Raw genomic sequence first — 25,191 nt, forward strand, 5'->3', positions numbered from 1 at the left:
ATGTTGCTTTTGACCCTGATTTGCCCTCCTCGTCTACTAAGACCTTAGTTCAGTCCACTGTGTTTGCGTCGTGAGCTTCGCTGAATAAAAACACACAAGACAATACGCATTCATCAAGAATCATGTACGCTCAGGTGGAATGTCAATCAAAGTCACATTTCCTCCAGATAGCTACTCGGGTATCTCCACTAAACATGTTTAGCGTTTGAGTCTCTGCGGGTAAACGGATTAATTTTGGCCTTCCCACAATTCAACTTGCTGAGTAATGGAGTTCGCCTGTCTGTGTATACCAGAGGACATCAAGGAAGGGAGTCAGACATAATCATCAAAGAAATGTGTGTTTCTAAGTGTGCAGCGCCTCTTGACCCTTCTACTTAAAGGAGTTATCATCAGATGCCCGGTAAAATTCTGAAACGATTCGGTTTGTTGACTGAGTTGTGCGTCAGTCTTGAACTACTTCATCCTGCTCGTCTCCGTGCAAACTGCAGCCGTGCTTCTCTTCTCACCACTGTGTTCTTCTCCGCTCTTTTGGTGGAGCCGTGATTGATATAAAGACAAATATTCTCATTTAAGCCTACACCGGGCTGTATTGCTTTGTCAGTCTCCGGAGATTTTCTCCAAACAGCGACACACTTTCCCACTTTCCTTTTGTCTTACCTGTAAGCTGCATGTTACGATCACAATGATTAGAGATGATTGAAGATGTCCAGAGCTTGTTTGAGTTACTTCTTCTTCTCTGGTTGCACCAGAATGTGTGTGCGCGCGCGCGCGTGTGTGTGTGTGCGTGCTGTTGATCCTGTGGAGATCCAGGCTGTGCTCTGTCATGTTTTTTTTTGAAGGGCAGAAAGCCAGCGTTGACTCCAGCCCTGACATTCACCATCATGGCAGCTCTTAGTTTGTCTCTGTTGGTGTTGTGTTTCTGTGTCCACTGAGAAGCGTATAACGGCAAACATTACAGGTGGAGTTTTCATAAACCCACTTGAAGAATAAGAGCATGTGCAAACATACTGTCGTTTGAAAATAATAATGTCAGTAGTAATGGTTCTGCTTGTTGACGTGTTCAATGTGTCCTCTGTGTGATGATTTATTTATTCATGAGGTTAACATACTTAAAGAAAGCATTACTGTATCTATAGTTAGCTGGCAACATTTTTTTTGTTGATTTTATTTTTTTAAAGGCTTTTATGCCTTTTATTCATATAGAGCGAGAGAACATGCAGCACTAAAGCCTCTGTGTATGGGTTGTTAACTTACCACTATGCAAGTTTTGTTTGATCTTTGAATACTCTTTCTTCTTCTATCTACATACAAACAGCAGGCAGCCATGATTGAGATGGCAGAGGGAGTTTATGTTGGTTCTTGAGCACTCCAGTTAGTCTTGTTTTTAAAGTCTTTGAGTAAGTGAAGAGCATTAGGTCAGGGTTACACTTCATTTCAAATGCTTTCTCTTCCTCTCCCCACAGAGCCACCATAGAGGAAGTGGAGGGGGATGTGTGCGAGTTGGAATCCAAGCTGGACAAAGTGAGTACCACCCATGAAAAACATTGCTTTAATTGTTCGCTTGTTCTCCTGTGTCAACTGGCAGCGACAGCGGCCATCCTGTAAGTGGAAAGGTGCAGGTTTGTCCCCTGACGTTGTCACCAGTATAATCCCAGTCTATTCCCTTTTTATATCCCCAGTAGATCCCCTGGCAGACTGCCTTTGATTAGGACTAATATAGACCTGCGTGCACCTGGCGCACACTCTGATACGGGGGGGGGAGGTTTCCAGGGGAACGTGGAGAAACACATCCAGTACACTGAAGTGTAACTAGAGCTCCAGGAAAAAGGAAGTCGACACAACAGTCACTCAGCTGTTATTTTTGCTTATTAGGTTTAACTAATTAATTTAGTCGATGAACATTTGACAAGATGGTTTTTAAGCTCTTTTGTCTGATGTATGACTGTCTACGTTACAGTTAACTTGGAAACAGAACATTTGTTTTTTTCATCTCACTGTGTGCTCAACGTCACTAAACAATCTCGTACACTTGTATTATACAGTGGTACTACATAGGACGCTTGGTTCACTACTAATAACTATTAGTGAACCCATCCACCCCTTCTAGTGGATCTGTGCAGAGCTCGGGGTTTGCCCACACTGAGACCTTTAGCTTGGAAGATCCAAGTTCATTGTTCCTGGACTTACAGTCCCACCCTCATCCTCCTCACAGCACTGCTGTGACTCAGTCGGCTTCACTTCCCCTCTCGCTCTGCAGAGGAAGGATCTGTGGGAGAGTGGCTGTGTTAGAGAAGAGTTTTCACTTTTTTGTCTTGAAGGCTTATCTGCCGCACACGCACGCTCGCAGCAATGCTGCTTTAAGTCGACACATGAGGTCGATGAAAGATTTGATTTGAACTCTTCTTCAGAATGTTTTGAGATTTGAGGTGTGGAGTTGCTGTGGTGAAAAACAGTTCTTGTCAAACCTTTTTATTAAACTAAGTTAGTTCAAAAAAATAAAAAAAGTAAAAATATTCAATCTCACCTTCCAGAAATAATAATTGGTGAAGCTGGTGGTGCATGAGACAGAAACGGAACAAGAGGAAATACAGAAGTTGATGGTTTATGGGTGTCGGCATGTATAAATGATTTATTTATTCAGCTTGAATGTCAGTGTTTAAGTATTGACACTCACATATATATATATAGTTAATATTTCCACACAGCTTGAGACAGTTGTATGTTTGACAGCTCTATTAAGATTAGTAGAAAATATGACATCTTGTGAGGACATGTCGCTCATTTCCTTGAATGGTGCTTCAGTATTCACATTAGCTCAAAAAGAAGGAGCTCATTGTTTGTACTTCTTCAGTTTAAATAATTTGAGAGACTTTTGATCACTACAAGAAGAAAATGGCTTCAAATTACCTTTTTTTTTTTTCTTTTTTTTTTTTCTTCATTTTTTTGTGAATCCTCTGCTGCAAAACCATGTTCAGGCTGTGTCATCTCCTGCGTGGGAGTAAATGGAGGATGGCCAGTGTTTGTTGTGAGTTTACGTAACCTGAAATTATCTTCGACCCCAATGAGTCAGAAGGGAAAGAAGTGCCTGCTGTTAATTACCAAGAAACTGACAAAGCGTTTTGCTTTTCGTTGTTCTTTTCAGGCTCTGCATGAACAATTCCTGAGCGGGTCTTCCTTTATTTCAAATACCACTGTAAACCCTGAAGGAATGACCAGCACTACTTTCCTTCACTGAGTGTTATCGTCGTCTCTTAGAGTCTCTGTGTGTTACTGCACTTCCTCTTTTTGACCTCTGAGCATTGGCCTCTCTCTCTTTCTCTTTCTCTCTAGCTGGTGAAGCTGTGTATTGGGATGATTGATGCTGGAAAAGCCTACAACGCAGCCAACAAACAGTTTGTGTACGGAATCCGGGAGCTCGCCCAGCAGTCCACCAAAGATGAAGTCATCGAGGTAAACAAGTCAAACCTGACATGATCCTGAAGCATAGAGAGCCTCTCCTGTTTTTGAGACACTATTTAATAATAGTTTAATCAAAAGTTATCAGCTCAATTGAAAATGAGTTCTCAAATCACTGCAGTGTAAATCTTTGGTTGTAAATCTGACGTTGGCGTCTCCTCTCCTCCGAGTCATCCTTTATCACATTACTAGATTAAATCTTCATTTTACAAAGTCATGCTCTGTTCTGTCTTCTACTGTCTGCCGGGTCTTGTGGAGGTCAGATTTTTTTTGTTTTGTTTTCTCATGAATTCTTCCACGGCAAGGCAATCGCTTCCTGTGTGCCTGAGTGGATTTTCTCCAGAGTCTGTCTCTGGAGTTAAAGATCTGCCACTGCAAGTGTTCGGAGGGAGTAACTAAGCCAAAAGAATTCTTTCCCCAAACTGATCTTGTGTCTCAAAAAACAGGCAAAAGTTTCCATCAGGCCATACTGACAGCAGATTTTCTATATTTCATTACAATTCATTTTATTAAATGTACAACTGAACCACTGAATCCGTTTGTGTCGTATCGTTTAATAAGAATACAGCAGATGTTCCCTCTGTTCATCTTCTGTGCTTCTCTCCCCACAGTCCAGTCTCACAAAGTTTGCTGAGAGTCTGCAAGAGATGATCAACTATCACACGGTAGGTTATGACTTCCATGTGAAACCGGATGTATTGTGACTCTTTGCCCCCCCCCCCCCCCCCTTACAGCTGGGGGACGACAAAGCTCAGCTGGACATAAAGTCTGGAACAGCGTTATAACTGAAAGAGTTTAATTTACCGCTGGGAAGAAGCTGGAGACACTGCAGCACAGAGACAAACGTTCTGTGAGTGGATGAGCACAGTTTTAAGAAAAAGATGAGAAAGCGTAGAAGACATGCATCCTTGGATTCCTTTAATACCATGGTGCTCTATGATAAACATTCAGTGTTAAACTGCTTCCATAGATAGATAGATAGATAGATAGATAGATAGATAGATAGATAGATAGATACTTTATTGATCCCGAGGGAAATTCAAGGCATCCAGTAGCAGTATACAGACAGGCAGGACACAAGACATTAGTTACAATACACACCCGCTGTCCCCCCTCCCCTCTGTATACAATAATCCCCCAAACAAGGGCTATTAGGGCTATTAGTCGAGGTAGGAGAAAGTGGCTTTTATAATAAACAGACTCTCGGTGGGATTTCTGTCAAATGTGAAGCAAACACTGCTCTACATAAAAAGTGGGTAAAATAAAATGTTCTTGTGAAGATTCTTCTTAAGAACAGCACCTTAAATATCAGCAAAATTTTAGGGATGCATGCAGCGAAAAACAACAACACATTCCTAATTTCTCCAGTATATTAAAATCCAATTCAAAGAGAGAAACATGTCCAGCTTCATGTCTTGTGGAGTGTTTTTTAAATTGAAATCAGTGATGCATTATTGAGGTAAACATGGTCATGTTCCTCTTTTTCCCGTGTGGTTATCCTGCAGGAGGGAGCTGAAGTACAAGATGAACCATTTTAGGCTTCAACCCGACTATTATCCACACTTTTGATTTCCTCCAGCCATGATTACTGTAATCCATTATAAACCTGTCTCAGTAAAAAAAAAATCCATCCACTGCCTTCAAACAATCTAAAATGCAGCAGCCCAGCTTTTTGACAAGAACCAATGTGCCCATATCGCTCTAATTTAAGCATCCCTTCGCTGGCTGCCTTTTGATTTTCCGATAGTTGTAATAACTTCAAAGGCAGTCCCTAGTTTTACCTCTCTACTTAAGACACTCTTTCCCCAAAAAAGCTTTTAATCTGTGATTTAATTTTAATATTTAATTTTTTAATTTTCTTTGATTCTGTTAGTTGACTGTTTTTCTTTATTTCCTGACTGTTGTTTTTATATTTGGTTTTATTGTCTGTTGTGAAGCACTTTGTTCCCTGTAATGAAAAATGCTATAAAAATAAAGTGTTATGATAGATGCATCTAATGCATTGCTTTCAATGACTAGAAATTGACCAATAATTCACTCTGAGGCATTTACTGACTCTCCAAGGTGTGATCACGTAGCTGTTTTTCCTCGTTAGCGTCTTCAGTTGTCTCTGAAGGCCATCACACTGACGTTTACACAAGCAGACACAAGTTCCCTCTGCCTGTCTGCTCTTTAAGAATTACTCCAACACTTAAAGTATGCACAGTGAGCCAGAGGCTTTCCCTCCTCTGTCAAATTTGTTTTTCTGATCTCTCTTGTCACGTCATGTTTCTGTCAGCTCTGTAAAACACGGTCAGTGAGCTCTTGCATTAAGATAGACTCTTAACAATCTCAAGTTAAATGTTTTATTATGTTTAGTTTTAAACTGGTATCCCCTAAACTAAAGGGTGGGCTCTGATTCAGTTTCCTCTCACTAGCTTCCTTGACAAGCCCACCCAGAGTCGACAGGAGTCGTAGTGCAGGCGGGCCACTGTGACTCAACTCTGGGAAGTGTGGTCATGTCAGCTGACTGTCAGATAGGTTTTTGCCACTCAGCGATCTTCTCAGCACATGATTCACTCCGACAGACAGAGCTCATTCTGTTCGTCTCTGCTTTCCTCTCCCAGCCACTCTGCCCATATTGTCTTGTCCGGCCTTGAATCCTCACTGTTATTGGTCAGGCCTCAGCAGCTCATTTTTCAGAAGGCGTGCAGGTTAATGAGGACATGACTCACCGATAAGAATAAGCAGATTACGTCACATCTCCTGTTTACGTCTTTTATGAGGGGAGTTTACCAAGTCAGCTAGTTTGTGTACATTTAGCTGTTTAATTACACCCTGTGATGTCAACAAAACCCAAAGGTGCTAAATGCTGAGTTGCCAGACACCCTGTAAAACTGGAAAAAACCCACAACTATCATGTATTTGCTGCTCTATTTAAAGAGTGACTGAACTTGTTGTAATGCTTACCGTAAATTCCGGACTATTGAGCGCACCTGGATATAAGCCGCACCGGCTAAAAATAAGTAAATAAATGTATTTGTACATATATAAGCCGCACTTGATTATAAGCCGCAGGTGTCCACGCTATAACAAGAGCTATTTACACAGACGTAGGCTACCGGTAACATCCGCAAATACTGTAGCGTCCGTACGGACGTTAAAGGACGACGAGAGCGTTCAAATAATAACTTTTAATAACCCGATCACTGTCGGCCGTGACCACGCCGTTTACAGCGGAGAGCAACACATAACTTGCCGTAACAATCCAACTCTCTCCCCCAGCGTTCTCTCATACAGCCACTCAACACGTTCTCGCTGGTGCATTCACTGACTCTCCACATAATCGGAATTATGAACACATTATCAACTACTGACTTTACAACATGAACTGTTACAATACGAAGCCTAGCCGACGGTGTCTGTAACACGGCTGATGAAAAAGATGACCGTAATATATTTCACAAGAAAAAGTCCATCCATTCACTGCCTCAGAATGACTTCATTACTCACTTCCTCAGTCTCTGTTGTCGCTGTCAGTGTCATCTTAACGTGCAGCAGCTCTGTTAGCTTCTTTGGCAGCCAGGCCTTTAACTTGAAAGCTGCATCATATGTATTTCTCCGTGTGTTTTCCATCATGAGGGTGCGTGCATGAAGCGCAAAATGACTGATATTAAGATCCGACGTGACGAAGTCAAATGTATTTGCGGCAGAAGCTCATTGTCCCCCATAAAAAATCCATGCATTGGCCGCACCGGAGTAGAAGCCGCAGTGCTCGAAGTGTGAGAAAAAAGTAGCGGCTTATAGTCCGGAATTTACGGTAATTTGTTAAATTAGATGGAAGCATTTGTGTCATACAGAAATGAGCTAAAACTCTCTCTCTCTTTCCCCCCTACAGATATTATTCGATCAGGCCCAGAGATCAATCAAGACCCAGCTTCAAATATTTATCAAAGAGTGAGTATTCATTCCAAAAAGATAAAACCGTTTGGAAGATTGGCCTATATGTGTATTTTTGTCACGAGGCTCAGTTGCACACATTTTTAATTCCCCCTCACGATCGTGTCGAGATTGTCTAAAAAAGGAAAAGTGAAAATATCTGAGCTTAACTAAATCCACTTCAGAAGAACAAGGCTGCAGGAAACGTGTAATTGATTTTTTTTTTTTTTTTTAACTAAGTCTTCCCTTGAAACTATGTATATGAATTAGATGCTGCAGGGATGTCACTTATCTGATTGTCTAAGGATACAGACGGGGCTTTTAAGGACACAATATTAGATTAGAAAACCTCATATCACCCTGTTTAAGGCCTCCTAATAAAGGGCTGCATTGCAGACGCGCGTAAGTGCAGGAAACAGTGGGACCTTGTGGTTTATGACACTATAAGGATTAGCAGCTTGAGCCCCAGGCACACCAAAGCTTAATGTCCACATCAGCAGCACCCAAAACTTCTCAGAGGAAGCAGGGAAACATGACTCTCTTATCTCTCACTTCTTGCAGCAGTTTGATATTAATCTCACTGAGGCGAAAGTCGAGCTTCTTTGTCCTCCTCCTTGAGATTAGAGGCACTGACCGTTCACTCAGAGGAACGCAGAAAAAGAACTGGGTCAAATAGTTTTATTAAATATACATAATATATTTGTTTTAACCATCTTGGACTTTCAGCTGAACGCGATTTACACGAGCAACCCTAACATGTTCCTGTTCCCTGACCCTGGCTGTGTTGAGGAGGTTTATTTTCTTTAAAAAAAAACCAAAACCTTACCATTCCCCTGAAAAGATCAACCAAAGGAGCGTGTCCAGCCCATTCAGCATTATGCAGAAAATGTTGTCCTTTTCTAAATGTCTGTGGAACCATGTAAGGGGTGTTTCCATCATCTCAGGACAACAGCACATCATGTTAGTGCTCAAAAGTGATTATTAAACAAAGAGTTCTCAGATCTTTGTGACTTACTAACAAAAAGGGTTCATATCAACACATGCTTTTGTTGTATCCAGATATTGTTTTGTAACCTCCGTTCATCCCTTCTTTTTCCAGTGACCTGCGTAAGTTCAAAGAAGCCAAGAAGCAATTTGACAAAGTGAGCGAAGAAAAGGAGGCGGCGCTGATCAAGAACGCTCAGGCTCCTCGCAACAAGCAGCATGAGGTGGAAGAGGCCACCAACATTCTCACTGCCACACGCAAGTGCTTCCGACACATCGTCCTCGATTACGTTTTACAGGTACGACAGCTCACTGAAGGTTTTACATTGTCTCAACATTTCAGTGGCGAGCAAAGCTTAGAAACAGCGAGGCTGGTTCTTTTAAATACAAGTAAAGGAAGTCATGAAGCTCAAATACCAAGTCACTGTTGCATAATGGTGTATTTCTTTAATAACACTAAGAAAAGAAAGAAGAAATAGGAAAGTTGTGACCGTAATGTAAGGGTATATAAATCTCATCCACATGTTGGAGTAATTCAAAACCAGAAGTGTTGCAGTTTCCAAAGATGAGGAACTCAGCTTTTTAACTTTAGCTGCACACCATCATTTTGGATATTTCTCTGTACATGAGAGCCGACTTGGGTTTGGACAGGGAACTAAATATGCTGAGTCAGACTGAAAACGCTGAAGTGGCACAGAGAAGAATGAACAACAGCTGTGCTGAGTTCTGCTCCGTTCATAGTGAACCACCCAACTCATCCGGACACACATCAGGGTGGATGTGGCTCAATGAGAGGAATAGAAAACGAAGCATCAACCTGACCTAGAAGATAAATCATTCTGTTAAATGTACTTTTATGTTTTTTTTATGGTTGATAACAAAGCAATAACATAATGTTCTTTCAGCTGTGAGAAGTCATGTTCCATGAAGTGCTCGGGCGAACGTGTAATTCATTTTTTAGATCAGATAATTGTAGCACAAGTAAGAGAGACACAAAGCAGGAGGATGAAGAACCAAAAAAAACCAAGTAAATGTTACAATGTTGTTCACTTAAAAAAATGCAGGATACATGAGAAGTGTTGCTCAATGATTGCAGGTTTGGAAATGGGTCAGGGTTTACGGGTATAGTAGTAAGACCTTTAAAAGCTGAATGACCTCTGCAGAGGGAAATGACTGTTATACAATGAAACATCTCTTCTTGTGTGCAAACATGTTACTCCATCTTTAAGAATGAGTTCGACCTTTTTCTTGTTTCGAGTTGTCTCTGACCTTTAGCAGCAAACACTGCTCATTATTGTCAAACTCATCGGCTCTCAACTTTTGGTCACATTTGCGCCGATGAATGTTTCCTGCCTTCTGATAAGGCATCTACCGGCCTGTTCATTGAATCCCACTCCAAAAGGAGCAAACAATACAGTGTAGGCACAGCTAGCTCCAAAATTAGATTTTTGAAAAGAAACCAAAAGGAGGTTTGAAAATAGGGTTGGCAGTCTGCTCCAGTGGTCTGCTGCATAATCTCTCTCTCATAAAATGATGTCTGGCTGAGTTTTTTTTAATCTTGCCTGTTGACCTGCTATAAGGAATCTATAAGCAAACACAATTGATTTAATCGTTCTCATTTTATGTTTCACCTCTTTGCTTTTAGCTGCAACTTCAACATTCTGCAGCTGGGCTTGCAGGAAACATTTGACTAAAAATTCTGCTCTTTTATATCCTGTTTTTTTCTTAATTATACAGTGCACAGATTGCAGTGACATGCAGGATGGTGGAGGGAGAGGAAAATATAGGAGAGGTTATAAGCCAGGCTCGCATCCACGACTGTTTAAGAACGGAGCATGTTTCATTTTCCCTGCTATGCCACAAAGAGCTGAATCATAAAACACTGACCTTTCAGCTTTGCTTTATTGACTGTTGGTGAAGCTTGGAAACGGCTTGTATGTTATAAAATGAAAACACATTGTGCAGTCAGAGCAAATAAGGCTGCATGACTTCATCCTGACTGATAGGTTATCACTTATGGAATAAAGACAGGCTGAAAAGCAGAAGCACAGTTCATGTCAGTTACATGTTATTTTTCAAAAAGGTTTTAAAGAAGGATGACTTTGAGCTGAAATCGTGCACTCATGTAGGTGTGGAGTGACCACAACTTGACCAAATGCTCGTAAATTTAGCTCTTGGCACTTTAGTAGGTTGTCACCATAGTGAACTACTCTGGTTAAACAAACCATTGCTAAGCAGTACTACTGCTGTCAAAACTACTAATTGACTGTAATGGAGAGAAGGAGGGGGCTTGTAAAAGATGTGATGCACCAACCACCGTGACTAGAGGATGGAAATTAAGCTTCCTTCCCCCAGTGGGATTTATATCTGTATATAAACACACGTGTGGTTCTGTGTTGCCAAGGGAAATGGCCTCACCACCAAAAATTTGCTGGCCATAACAAAGAATTGAACTTTATTTTTCCACTGTGGGACAAAGTGTTTTGTTTCTGTTTTCATGACTGCAAAAAAATTGCCCTTTGTAGTTGTCAAATGCATCCACCCCGCCCCCTCAGATACTCTCCTGTCACACAACTAGCTTTAGTTTCTACGAGACTGGAAAAAAGCGAATCAGCTTCACTGTCAGTATATTTATTCTCCGTCCCCTTAACTTTCCTCAAGTCTGTAACATTAACCTAAAATAACAACCCAGCTCTGATGAGCAGCACAGTGTTAATTAGAGGAGAATGAAGAGTCTCACACACACACACACACACACACACACACACACACACACACACACACACACACACACACACACACACACACACACACACACACACACACACACACACACACTGCAGTGCATTCAACTAGAGAACTGTAGAGGCGACAGCGTGCAGACATGCAGCTCCCCCTGCTGCATGTATTAAGTATTACTATCCAGTAAGAATAGTCTGTGATCTTTTTTCTACTTCAGTTCAGCTTATTTAATGATTCATTTTCCCTGTATTCCTCTGAAGTATATTTTAATTATTTTATCACAAACGGCTTACCTCCTTTTCTTTTCTGTCTTTTGTTTGGCCTCACTCTCTTTTTTTTGTTGTCACTTTCTCTCGTATTGCACATTTTCTCTTACCTTTACCTTTTGTTTATTTCGTTTTTTTATTTTTATTTCTCGATTTAAATGTAGGGTAAGAAACATCAGAGAAGCTAGCATGATTTTGTGAGAAATAAAATGCGTTCATCAACAAGTCATGCCGTGGCACCTGTCAACACGATCTGCCTCCTCACTGCTGATGCAGAACTACCGTAGTTAAAGAAAGAGCGTTTAAGAGGAGCGCAGAGACTCATTGTTGTCACTGTATCCAACTTCCTTTCTTGGCCAGTCTTGTGTGGCTAGCGTGCTGGTTTCAGTTTGTGGAAGAGTCTACAGGAAGAGTGCATGCAGTTCAATAGGAGGACAGGCAGCTCAGCCGTCCATGATGTCATTTGCTACAGATGTAATGATTGGAGAGACATTATACAGGCCAATTTCAGCTACTACGTTCTTTCTTGCTGACACTTCTGTTTATCGTCAGCTGTAAGGATGGTAGAACTTCAACGAAAGGACAGAAAATGTTTCCAAGTTATTCACATACACCGTTTTTTTGTTTTTGTTTTTTTTACAGATCAATGTGCTACAATCCAAGAGAAGATCAGAGATCTTAAAATCAGTGAGTAATCTCTTCTAGCACATCAAGTGATTTGTTATGAAGCAGCCCTACTCGCTCTCTGAATAGTTCATATTTTCTCCTCAGATGTTGTCCTTCATGTACTCCCACCTGACGTTCTTCCACCAAGGCTATGACCTCTTCAGCGAACTACAACCGCTAATGAAACTGCTTGGAGGACAGGTACAGACCGGACTACACACACATGTACACACATGTTGATGTCCTTCCCTACTCACACACTTCATTAACTGTTAAAGCTGAGGAAAGAAACTGCAATCACTGACATTTTATTGTCACATGATTTCAGCAAAACACCTACAGGCAGAATTCACTGCCCTTTGTCATGGGCCTCTATCAGTTTTTCTTTTTCTTCCATCTCCTCACTAGCGAGGCGTTGAGCTTTATCACAGCAGTCACACATCTCCTCTTCCTATTGAGCCATTCTTAACCTTGACAGCAGATCATCAGGACTCTGCCATGTGTCTCGCCATGAGATTATTTGAGTTGTTGACCCGGAAATGTGCGTTCAAGAATCGCTGGTGTCTTATGAGGGAGCACTAAAGTAGAGTTGTATTTGTTTGGATAGTAAACTCAAACCCAAACCCTCAATCCCACCTTCAATTTATTAACTCTCAAAGGTCTGACTGAAATCTAACACACACACACACACACACACACACACACACACACACACACACACACACACGTACAGTGTAATTAATTGTGTTATATAAGACTGCAGCTATTTTGGGTCGTCCAACATCAATAATTAATGTTTTTTCCCCTTTTCAACGTCCCTTTTAGTTAACATGAGGGCAATAATGTTTCCTGCATAGTTATTTAGTTCTTAATCCATTGATCCTAAGTTTACATCTGTGTGTTTCCAGAAGGTAATAAACCTTCCTTTCCTTATTCTCCCTTTTTATCATGGTTCAAGACTTTTTGCATAAATAAACAGAAGCCTACTCCTGTGTGTTTGCATCGTCACGCAGTATAAACTCCGACATCATAAGCAAACATGGGTCTATTTAGAGCAGTGAAGGGGAACACGTGTCACATCACTTTACTTATAACCATTACCTCTCTTCAGGGATAAACACTTTTTATAATTGTGGTTATGATGAATATATTATTGAATGACCTGGACAGGGTTCCTGTTCAGGAACTGTTTCAGAGTTTGGGAGGTATGTTTGGTGACTCTAAATATAAATGTAATTCGTGTTTAGTGGTCTTGGATTTAAACTGTCATCATTAGGGCTGCACTTTCGGCTTTTGACTTCACCTCTGGACGACCCTTCTCTCCTCTCTCTGTTTGTTTTCCTTTCTTCTCAGTTTGTGTGTGTCCTCTGCTTTCTTTTTGTCAACTGATATTTCAGTTCTGCGTGTGTGTGCGTCTGTTTGCATCCTCTGGTAAACACAGCCTTCCCTCTGAGCCAGAGGATGGCCCGAATGTGACTTTAAGATGATTATCATAGTGGAGCTGCTGTTACAGGGAGCAGGAATGAGGAAGAAAGCAGCCAGAGGGGTGGAAAAGGATTTTCCCACATTTCGACTCACAGGGTTGACAGTCAGCTGAGTGAACGCAGCAAAAACATCCACGACTGGTGCTGAAAGTTGAGGAATATCAAGCTGAAGGCTGGAGCTGTGCAAGAGCTAAACGAGAAGACATTTTATTTAATACGAGAGATGGAGATCTCGCAGAAGCTGAAAAGTTGAGGGGCAGCATGTTTTTTTCCCTGATGTTTAAACCAACAAGAAAGCCAAGTGCAGCTTTTTGAGAAGTAGAAGACCACTGTGGAAGCCAGATCAGAAGAAGTGGAACAACAGTCCATTGAACTGGATATAAGAGGAGAGTGTGGTTGTTTTAAAGTTGGAACCATATGACATTTGTACTGTCAAGAAATTGACCAAAAGAATCAAACAGGGCTGGGACCATCGAAGACACTTTGAAAAGTCGATTTAGGACGAGATAAGAGGCAGAATGTAATCTGCTCGGAGCATAAAGTGATTGAAGTAGAATGGAAAGGCAGCTGGAGAGGTATCAGCTGTAAGCCCTCCACACTCCAAAGACTGAAAGGGATTGTGTGAGCAAAATACTTTTTTCTTTTTTTCTTTTTTCTTGGAGAGGAAAGGATTGAGAGAGTAGTTGTTCATCAACTTGAAACCAACAAAGTCAAGCTTGCGTTGTGTGGATTTTAAGCCTGACACGCTCGATTTGGAACATTTTGAAACTGAGAGGAGAGGACAATCAGAGGCAGAGCTGTGGATTATTTCTTTTCTTTGTCTGCATCATGAAGCTGAAGAAGGTGGAGAGGCTGTGCAGGGAGGTGTGGAGGAGCTGTCAACAGGTCTGATCATACTGTGTGGCTCCAAGCCTTTTACCAATGAGAAAGTGAATGAGTTATTCTACAATCAGAGCTCAGTGCAAGAAAGTTATACGAACCGGGAGGTGAACACACAAACCTGGTTTCACACTTTTATGTTTGGAGTAAAAGTATTGTTAGTATAATATAGGACAGGGGTGTCCAAAGTGCGGCCCGGGGGCCATTTGTGGCCCTTGAGAGGATTGTTTGTGGCCCTTGACTTTGTTCGAAGAATCAGAACATTTTGGCCCTAGGCCTCATCAGATGGCATATTTCGTTCTTTTTCTTTAGCGAGGGAGACCTATAAAAGCCTGACTATTCTTTCCAAAAAATTAGAACACAACAGTTTCCCACTGCAATTAATTATTGTGTATTTACATTATTTTTTGAAGAGGTCAAAATACAAAAAGTTCCTTCCAATATTTAAAAAAAAAAAAAAAAACCTGTGGCCCGTGAGCGATTCTAACGCAACAATTTTGGCCCGCAAGAAACAAAGTTTGGACACCACTGGTTTAGGACATAGAGGCAATCAGTTGCCTTGCATGATATAGTAATTGGGGTTTTGTTTTGATGACAGAAGACTAAAAATGGCAATTACAATTTGACAGAGTTGAAGTTACAAAACAAAACAAGAAGATGGGCTACATAGAGAGAAGAACTGTACTGTTACTGTAATGTTCCTGTGATTGTTTGGAAAAGGGACTTGTATATCAACAGAAGCATAATGATAATACTAATAAGAAAGAGGAAGAAGACCAACTTCATTAATCCCGGAGAGGAAATTCAGTTGACTTTTTTTAAAAACACAAACAGCCTCATATAGACGTCCTGCACAAACTGACAGACACCCCCATGATAGAGACCCCTGAGAAGTTGTTGGCGGTGCACAGGAAGTGAACCAGCAGCCTCTGGTTCCCAATCCAAGTCTGTACAGGATGATCTACAGCCACCCCGAAGAAGCTTTTACAGAAAAATACAAATATATTCGTAAAAGTCCACTGCAGCACAAAAATCTTGTCAGCCATATCGAACCAAGATTATCATTATTATCTCAGTTCCATTTGGTGTGATCACTCCATGGATCACTTCAAATGTGCTACCGTTTACTACTTTTGAAAGAGCTGCTTGGATAGATAAGATGTTACAGGTTAAGGTGAGTCACTGTCACAAAATGTGTGGAGAGGTTCACACAATCGTACGTCTCTGCTTTTGCTTACACAGTTGAAAAACAGAAAGACAGCATGGACTGCACTGGACTAGCTGATGGTGAGACAGGGGAAAAACATTTCCCATCTGATGTTATCTGCCTGTGGCTCTGCCGTCCACCCATTTCCTCTTTAAACATTACAAAAGATCAAGCTCCCTCGTATGCTCTCTCCTTTGTAATGATGGAATAGCTGTATTTTTTCACATTGTTCTACAAAGTGGAATATTTGAAGAAAGAAAAGACAATATACAAAGAATACGTTAAATGTAATTTTGCTTTAAATTTGAGCAATAACATGAAGATTTGTGCCTTAAAGGAAACACAATGTGAAACACCCTCTTGTATCGTATTTCGCACGCTTCTCTTTATGCCCTTTGAAGTTGTGCTACTCTAACTGTTAGAGGCATGCATATAAAAATTCAGCTGATCAGAAGTAAACCCTCATGTTCAATATGCAGATACTGACCCTGTTGTGTTTGAGACACGAGACAAATTGATTTAGGTCTTTTTGCTGAAACTAACTAAAAAAGAGGCACGGATGAATAGTTCACTGTTCAAAAGGCAAACTGGCACATTTTCAAACCTATGACCTCCAGCACCATCCTGTCTTCAAATGTGTTGCTCTTCTCTCTGCTTATCTTCATCTCTACATCCAATTTGAAGTCGAAGTAGTGCAAGATATATTTTTGAGCTTTTTCGCCTTTATTTGAAAAGACAGTGGGTAGAGTAAGAAAATCCAGAGAAAGTGTGCCGAAGGCCTATCTTGTATTGATTTGGCCTGTAGAAAAAGTGTTTAATTTTCTAGATGCAGTCACACTTGAAAGATTGCAGAGGGAAATTCTATGACACCAGTAAATACTTGCTTGTTGAAACATTTTAAGTGCAGTCACACGTCTTTCATTTCAATGGCTCATCAGTTCATATATTTCCCTTGAATTAATATTCGTCAGATTTTAACTGTTTATGTGCTGTTTGATTAGTTTAAGACATTTAAGTTTACCCAAATTAAAAACATTTCTTATACATTTGTTGGGATGCATGTTTGTGTTTGTGTACGCTGTTTTGAATCTAAGCTGTATGACCAGGTGCTTGACTGATCAGTCGCTCTGTTTTGTTGCAGTTGGACCAGCTGGTCGTTGATGCTGCCAAAGAGAAAAGAGACATGGAGCAGAAGCACTCCACCATTCAGCAAAAGGTACACTCAATGTGCTCTCATCTTTATTTCAATTTAAACTGAGTCACAGAAAAAAAAATGTCAATACTTAGCAAGTAATTGTAAATCAAACTTTATCATCCCGTCCTCTACCTAGAAACTAAAAACTTTAAATTAGCCACTTAGGGGAGAAGCTTTTCTCATTTTGAGTTTGTCTTGTGTCTAGTTACTTTATGGCTGTTAGATCCCTCTGCCTGTAGTCACAAAGCCTTTTTTATTGCATCCAGACCACCTCCAATTAAAAAGTAAACCCACGGCCCTCCTGCAGGACTTACCTTCTACCCCCGAGCCTCCTGTTCTTTTAACCCCTTATGACCATCACTGGCCATCACTGCTCACCTGCTCTGAACTGTTTTTGAACACTGCTCAAGTTTTTTTTCTTTTTTTCTTTTTTCTTTTAGTGAATAACTTTTTAAAGCGATTTCCCTGCCAGTTTCCTTCACGAGTCACGACTACACGACTCTTCATAGTGGCACTTCAGGCATGAATTTAGGTAACAGGAACAGAAGTTACTTGACCAAAGAAAAAGTAGACAGTGGGATAAAAGATAAAAAAAGAAAAGATATGAGCCCCCTGCATTAACGGAGGGGGGTCGTCACTCAGATTTTGTCTATTTAAAAAAAAAGTATTTATCCATTAACCCCACATATCTCAAGTGAGCAGTAGTACTACGCGTTCAGCTGTAAGGTAAGCTCTATGATCTCAGCCACACATGCATTATTGACAGCTGATGGAAAACCCTTTCCAAACAAATAGGGTTGGGTTTCACTGTGTCTGTGCACTACCTTCTCTGCCCATACTAACACAGTTACACAGTTAGTTTGAAGTTGTGCAAACGATCAACAGAAAAAGAGGTGTCAGATATAATGTTAGGATATGTGTTGGATCAGCTTTAATGGATCATCACACAGCCTAATTATTCCTAAACATCTGTGCGTTCTTTACCCAGCTGTTGTCTGCTGGGCTTCTGTGTATTCTTCTGTCTATCAGTGAAGCTCACTGTCTTTAACTGTGTGCAAGTTCTACTGAGGTCTTTCTTTCCTCTCTAAGTCTGTCCTTTTCCCATCTGTCGGTTTGTGTGTTTTCTTTTGCCTGCTGTCCTCCCTCTCTTTCTCTCTCTGTTCCCTCTTGGATGGTCAGTGATGGTACATGTGCCAACTTCCCCCCCTGTCCTTGAGCAACTATCCTCCACCTCCCCTACTTCAATTTATCTCGATGCTATTTTTATATCGTCTCACTCCCCCTGCTCTCTCTCTCTCTCTCTCTCTCTCTCCCTCTCTCCCTCTCTGTTCTGGCTGTTTATACACAGACACTCCTAACCAGCTGTCTCTTCTTTTCTTCTACTACTTTTTTCCCACATCTCATTTCCTCCGCTCCCTTCAGGCTGCTATCCAGGTAAGCTGCTCTGTCTTTTTCCTCTCTGTGTTATATCTGCATGGTTGGACAAATTCTGTACGCTTTGTCACAGCGTGCTGGAGCGCCACCTCTGCAGCTCACTGTTGAGACAAGTGGGCATGATGTGATACCCTCAAATATTGTCTGACGTTTATGTTGTCAGTCGATGTGTACTAATGAGTCTTAATTTATGATTCAAATTAAGACTTTATGTTGACACCACTATCTCATTGCACATCCATGCAGCTTTTCTTCTACTCTGTGATTAGTCATGTGCAGATATTAAACTCACTTACTACAGGCAAGGAGGAGGGCATTTCTTTTCAGTTTTGATTCCCAATACTTTATCAGTATTGGTACAAAATGGTGCAGCTGCAGTAAGATATTTAAATCTGTTTGATAGCTTCTTTCCCTTGAAAAATAAAACAGGTGTGTTGTAAAGTACAACAGTGCTGCATTACTTCAATATGTATCCCTTAAATATAATCATCCCCTGTGTTGCACATGTTCTTTAACATGGTTGACCTAAACTAAACAACCAGGTCGTGTTTTTTATCTTTTAAATGCACTTTCCATTTTGTATTTGGTTGTATATGAGGCCTTATGGGATGAGTCCTTTAACTTGTGAAGTCACTTTTAACACTGTGTGTCACGTCTGTGTAATGTGAACACATTGTTAATTCAGTTATGCATAATTATTAGAAACTGTTTGAATGATCTGTATCTACTCTGGTGACCAGGGTCATTTGACCCAAAGAGATGCAGGACCTGTATTCATGGTGCGGTCTGTATCACTTGCTAGTTGTGAAAATACTCACACACTGGCAGCTACACTACACTAAACTGCACTACACTCTTTGAATCTAGCTTGCATTAATAAGTGGCTACATTATGGCCGACCTTTATTCTTTCATATACGTTTTTATGTACCATGTCCTTTGACACTAAATCCTTCACCTCTTTAGTGTTGAAAGGGGATGTACGTTGAGTGTACTTCCTGTCTGTCTGTGGGCTTCACTGAGCAGCAGCAGCAGCACGGTGACCACAGGACAGAACAATGTCACATTGAAGCTAAGCTGCAGGGGACAGAGACTGTCTGCTGACTGAGAAAACAAACGTCCAGTTTTATTTTATTTATTTTTTCAGAAAATACCTTTTTATTTGTTTTGAAGCTACCTGGTATTAAAGTGATCTTACCGCTTCTCTATAAGAGTAAGCGCAAGTCTGTTCTTGTTCATAAACACTTTTTCATTTATTTTAAAGGTTAAAGAAAAGTTTTATTTTTTTATTTATCACACAGAAAAGAAAATTGCAGTGCACACATACTAACTTGATGTCAGTATAAATGTTTGATGCCTGAGCTCCTCTCCGTGGACAACTTAATTATTCTAACCTCACAGTAATACTAGCATCACTCAGTCACTCTCTCACACACACACACACACACACACACACACACACACACACACACACACACACACACACACACACACACACACGTACACACACACACACACGTACACACAGGTGACCTTCGGTGAGCGTGAGAGGACTCGGAAGGAGGAGGAGCAGCCACAGTCTGATAGACACAAACAGCCACAGGAGAGGAGGAGGGGAGAGTGTGTGGAGGAGATAGGCCATGCTCCTCAGAGTCCCAGCGTGTCAATAAGATGCTGCTCAGTGAAACTTTAGGATAACATCAATCTGCTTCCAGGGGATACACTCAGAAGGTGGCTCATGATTTCACGGTTCTGTGAAAGATGAAGATTTTCAGCCATTTTCACTATGTGTGGTATCTGGTGAGTGCACCTGAAGGAGGGAGAGGAAGTTTCACTGTGTGTCCCTTTTGAGCGACAGCATTGCTGCTATGGGTAGTAATAGTCTGTGTTTTGTATCGAGATGTCTGTCTTTATACCTGTTATTTTTTAAATTATTCCATGTTAGAGTAAGAAAATACATGTTTCTTTTCTCTGTGTGTTCTCTTGCTGTGTCTGATGTTTTAGGAGGTGACTGAGCTCGACTCTTCACCCGACTGCCGCAACTTTTGTGCTTGGAGGTCGTCCTCCGTACGTAGAGTCACTGCATTGATTTCCATCTGACATCCGTTTTGTAACCCCACCTGCCCCCTCTTCTCCTCACCTGCACACACACCGAGAGACTGCATTGCAGTGTGTTTGTGTCGATTTTTGCTCCTCCGCCTGTTTCCTCATTCGAGGGTGTAACACAATAATTTGTGTTGGTGTGAGCTGAGTGTGCAGCATGTTTGTTGTGATGTGGGTGCCACTGTCTGCCACAGTGAGCTCAGGTTCCTGGTGTGATGTCATGGAGTGCTTAATTGCTCTGAAGTCTATCGTCTTTTTTTATTTTTAAGATTTAGATTGTATTTAATCATAATGTTGCCTCTCGCCAAAAACGTTGACTCCAGAAAGTTTCAGAACATTGACACACCAGACTTGTTGGACCACTACCTCTTTTTAAACGTATGTGACTGGGTTGAAAATGGTTTACTCGGGCAGAGCGGTCAGAGAAGTTTCTCAACACACAGTTGAAATAAAGACAACTTGAATGTTTTCACAAGACTGTACCAGTGTTACACGTATGTATCGATGTGTTTCACTCTTTATGGTTTTAAGGATGTATTAGTTTTTGTTCCAAAACACACGTGTACCTAACAGGTCAGTGTTGGTATCATCGTTTCTCTGGTGTAACCTTGATTCTGTTTTCTTATACGTTGGCATAAAACATTCCACGTTTTGGAAGATGCTTTTGTGGATTGTTTTTCTGTATATCATTTAGAACGTGTACGTTGTAGCCTCATATTGAGCTCTGTGGACCCTTCCTCTTGGATTTATTTTTTCCCTACCTCTAGGAAATGGTGATATGTAAAATGCCAGGGTACTTTCCATTGTGTTCCTGTGTAGAAGCTTAATACAGACGCGTTTTGTTCCTCTTGTGCACTCAAAATAACCCCAGTTGCCCCAGTGTGTGTCATCTTGGAAAATTGTGTATGCGTGTGTGTGTGTGTGTGTGTGTGTGCATGCGTGTGCTACTGCTCAGGTTAGATTACAGATCCAGGCAATGAGAGGTAGTGTGCATGAACAAACAGATTAACTTTCATTTATGTACTAGAAGTAAATAGAGACACAAAGGAATCATGACCACACAGTAACGTTGCCTCTACAGCAAACACAAATACAGGATGTAAATGTGTGGAGGAACTACAACTACTTCATATGAAGAACTACATTTGCCACCCACTCATATTTTAGTGTCAGTTGAACTAAATGTTTCTCTTCATGTGATGTTTGTTCTTGATAGTTCTTACACATCACTTTTTATTTTCAATAAATAATCTCCTATTGGCACAAATCACTCTTCAGTAATATAACTACTACTTACATTTGATTCTGATAGCACGCTGTCTGATGATATTTCATTCAAATGGAATAGAAACATGTTTCCCTGAAAGTGTTCCAGTCTGGTTGGTCCTTTTAGAGCAGGCTGATATAATACTGATCACAACAAGTTGAACTTCTTTTATTTGAGAGCGCTGTCAGGGCAGCAACAACAAAAAAAAACAGCTGCTGCTGGGGGCGTTTTTGGTGCTCAGGATGGTTTTGTTGCTGCTTGAATTCAACCCTGCTTTTATTTTGAAATAAAGTAAGCACCTTCTGTTAGATCAAAGGTTAAGACTTAACAACAGAAAAATGAGCTCTGACAGATCAAAAACTTAATGAGAACAGCTCAAAGAAAGGGTAAAAAAGTGAAACGTTTGATGTCATGAGGTAGATATCACGTTTATCTCGTCCAATGATCGAGAAGTTTTTTAAAGTGAAATGAGACCTTCAAAGATGCAGCACTGTTGTTCTTTTCATCACTGGTACTTCAGAGAGCAACAAAAAAAGCATACAAGGAAAAAGTGAAAGCTTTCATTACAGACCTTTAAATATCACAATTAACTAGTTAATGCTGACATCCCTATTTAAACCTAGAACGAGTGACAAGATTGAAGTCATCACATAAGCATGTGAAGAAAACTATAGCCTACTTTAATAGGAATTTATTCAATCCATTGGGTTAAAATATTATTGCATACAAGGGACTAACATGAGTTTTTGGGTTGAAAGAACTTTCTTTCTTTCATCAGAGAACCATTTCTGTTTGGTTGAATAAAGGAAGAAAATGTCAATGTGACCAGGCTGTGTGAGTCAGAGCGGCTGGATATTTCTAGAAGGATGAATGAGAGGATAATTTCCTCAGCCCATCCTCGCACCGGGCTTAGAGCTGTGAATGATGAAGATAGTGTGACACTCTGTGTAAATTGACTCTACAAGGACACACACACACACACACACACACACACACACACACACACACACACACACACACACACACACACACACACACACACACACACACGGCATGCATCAAGGTGTTAAATGTCACTTTGAGCTGAGAAAAAGAGGAGGACGGAGGAAGAGTGAGGCAGCAGCTCAGGTAGTTAAAGCCAAATACAAAGACAGTCCCATGACAATAAATTACATTCTGTTAGATCAGCAGCAGAGTAAAAACACAACACTGATGATGACACCGACACGTTTAGAAATAATTGGACAAAAGTACATTGTAGCATTTGTCATTGCAGTTAATATTATGTCCAGTAATAGTAATGCAGCCTCGGTCTCATTGTTTATGTGCATGTATTGATTTAATGGGGACATAGTACATTATGGGTTAATACTAAGTTTGAAATTTTAGACTTTAATCACCCTATAGTCCAGTCTAATTAGGTGATTAAATTGAAAGGTACTTTTTTCGTCACTTTTGTCTCTCATCTGTGTGCAAGTATCTGGCCAAAGGAAAAAGTAAAAGGAGCCAAAGCCTTGAAACAAATTTAAATGATGTGGGTTGTGTCTTTGAGTATGTTTTTAAGATCTATATTTATCCTCTCTGTCATTCATTACTTTATTAATCCGTCAACATAAGCTCTGACTAATCTGCCTGCAAGTGTTCTTCAACATCCTTCAGGTCGGCGTGTAGTGAGCATCATGTGTGTCAGAAAAGTGAGACTAATGCCTGATTTAATCTGCACTGTACGACTCTACACAACGTTTTTTTAAGGGGGAAAATGTGGATAATATCCGTTATACCTGTAACCTGTTACCCTTAGCCAAGGTAAGCAAGCAAATGGTGCACAGAGGTCAGGTTTATGTGCAGACAGGCAGGCACACAGCGGTTTCACTTGACAGCTTGTTCAACCATGAACCAACCGTTAGCAGGTCCTATTTGCAGTAGGGCAAAATATAGAAAGTAATACAAGTGGATTGAGTAGAGCCAAAGCTCTGCCATGTGAAAAAGTGTTAAGTCATTTTCTACAATGAGTACCTCAACATTGTACATTTTTATTTTATTGATTTTTTAGTGGTTGTTTGTGTTTTGTTTGTTTGTTTAAACCAAAGTGTTTGTTGTCATGTCCTCTCCTTTCTCCTGTTTTTCTGTTTCTTTACTCTCATCTCTTCTGTGCAGGATTTCTCGAATGACGACACCAAGCTGGAGTACAATGTTGACGCAGACAACGGCATCGCCATGGAGGGTTATCTGTTTAAGAGGGCCAGCAATGCCTTCAAGACGTGGAATAGGTAGGATGAAGAGATTTTCAGATTTGCGTCTTCATTAGGACATTAAAAATCACACTTCTGATAAGGACAAGCTATATTGGGATAATGTCAAAAAAGGGTTACTAGTTTAAAAGGCAGGATAGAAAAATAAAAGGCACTTCACATTTTGAATTCTTCACTAAGTGCTTTAAACACGTTCTGATGAGGACTTTTCACTGTCAAGAATATAATTGAGTTAAACGTTGAAGAAAGAAGTTAATGTCGATTTACTGATCATAGATGCGTATTTGTACCATCGTTACACAGACCCTCTGACTAAATGTATTTACCCATCAGCCACTTCTCTTTTCTTGAAGTAATATTCTTTCATCCTCTCTGAAACTGTGTCAAAGTGTGTTATTTCCAGAGCATCACTGGCAACCGCATGTGACTTTGGTTTTCTCGTGATGTCCTTTCAGGCGTTGGTTCTCCATCCAGAACAATCAGCTAGTTTACCAGAAGAAATTTAAGGTATGTCAAGTGACTCCCCGCACACACGCCACAATAAAATATGCATGTGTTTGACTCCCAGCACAAATACCCCGCACATGTATTTTTAACAGTATGCTGTGGTGTCGGATAAAGGACAGCTATATGTGCACGTGTGTTAGTATGTTTGACTGTTTGATGAACTACAGAGCCTACGTATATCGTTCAAGGCAAGATGATCATATTTCTCTGTTTTAACTGTTAAACACATTTTATCAGTTGTAATTGTCATTACCTGAGGCAAACAGGTTTGATACACGTTCTCAGCATAATTTCAGGTGTTTAGCACTTTGTGTGTTTAATCAAAGCTGCTATACTCTCCCCTCAGGACAACCCTACAGTGGTTGTGGAAGACCTGAGGCTGTGTACAGTGAAACACTGTGAGGACATAGAGCGCCGCTTCTGTTTCGAAGTGGTATCGCCCACCAAGTAAGTTTGACTCACTGTGGTATCCTTCTCGATCACTCACACTCTATCACAAAGCTGGGAAGGTGGAGTAGCAGTGTACCCACCTCTTACCACGCAAAACAGGCCGCATACAGCAGATGTGTGACGCTTGTGTGTCCCTACAGGAGCTGTATGATGCAGGCCGACTCAGAAAAGCTGCGACAGGCCTGGATCAAAGCCGTCCAGAACAGCATCGCCACTGCCTTCAGAGACAAGGGAGATGATGGCGAGGTATAAACGAAACACACTGACACTAAAAGAATAGTGGAGAGGTTGATGTTAAAGCTCCACTGATGGAAATATCTTTGGCCTGATTAAGACCGAATTTCTTTCTTTCTTCAAAAGCAGAATAGATGTATTTGTTTAT

General features: G+C 40.8%; 1 protein-coding gene across 4 annotated transcripts in view; it reads left to right on the forward strand.

Annotated features, from left to right (window-relative positions):
- LOC306828404 (arf-GAP with coiled-coil, ANK repeat and PH domain-containing protein 2-like) overlaps nt 1–25,191 on the forward strand; it is a 42,657-nt gene that overhangs the window by 7,602 nt on the left and 9,864 nt on the right. For 2 of the 4 annotated variants that reach the window (XM_079350864.1, XM_079350866.1), the window contains exons 2-14: nt 1,464–1,521; nt 3,331–3,450; nt 4,068–4,121; nt 7,334–7,392; nt 8,474–8,657; nt 12,009–12,053; nt 12,138–12,233; nt 16,744–16,818; nt 18,220–18,231; nt 23,758–23,870; nt 24,308–24,359; nt 24,706–24,806; nt 24,950–25,055. In XM_079350864.1, coding sequence (XP_079206990.1) covers nt 1,464–1,521; nt 3,331–3,450; nt 4,068–4,121; nt 7,334–7,392; nt 8,474–8,657; nt 12,009–12,053; nt 12,138–12,233; nt 16,744–16,818; nt 18,220–18,231; nt 23,758–23,870; nt 24,308–24,359; nt 24,706–24,806; nt 24,950–25,055 — 1,075 coding nt within the window. The remainder of the gene's footprint in view (nt 1–1,463; nt 1,522–3,330; nt 3,451–4,067; nt 4,122–7,333; nt 7,393–8,473; nt 8,658–12,008; nt 12,054–12,137; nt 12,234–16,743; nt 16,819–18,219; nt 18,232–23,757; nt 23,871–24,307; nt 24,360–24,705; nt 24,807–24,949; nt 25,056–25,191) is intronic. The other 2 variants (XM_079350865.1, XM_079350867.1) reach the window with 1 other exon arrangement.

Source organism: Symphodus melops (genome assembly GCF_947650265.1).
Source record: "Symphodus melops genome assembly, chromosome: 8".
In the NCBI taxonomy this organism is placed as follows: Eukaryota; Metazoa; Chordata; class Actinopteri; order Labriformes; family Labridae; genus Symphodus; species Symphodus melops.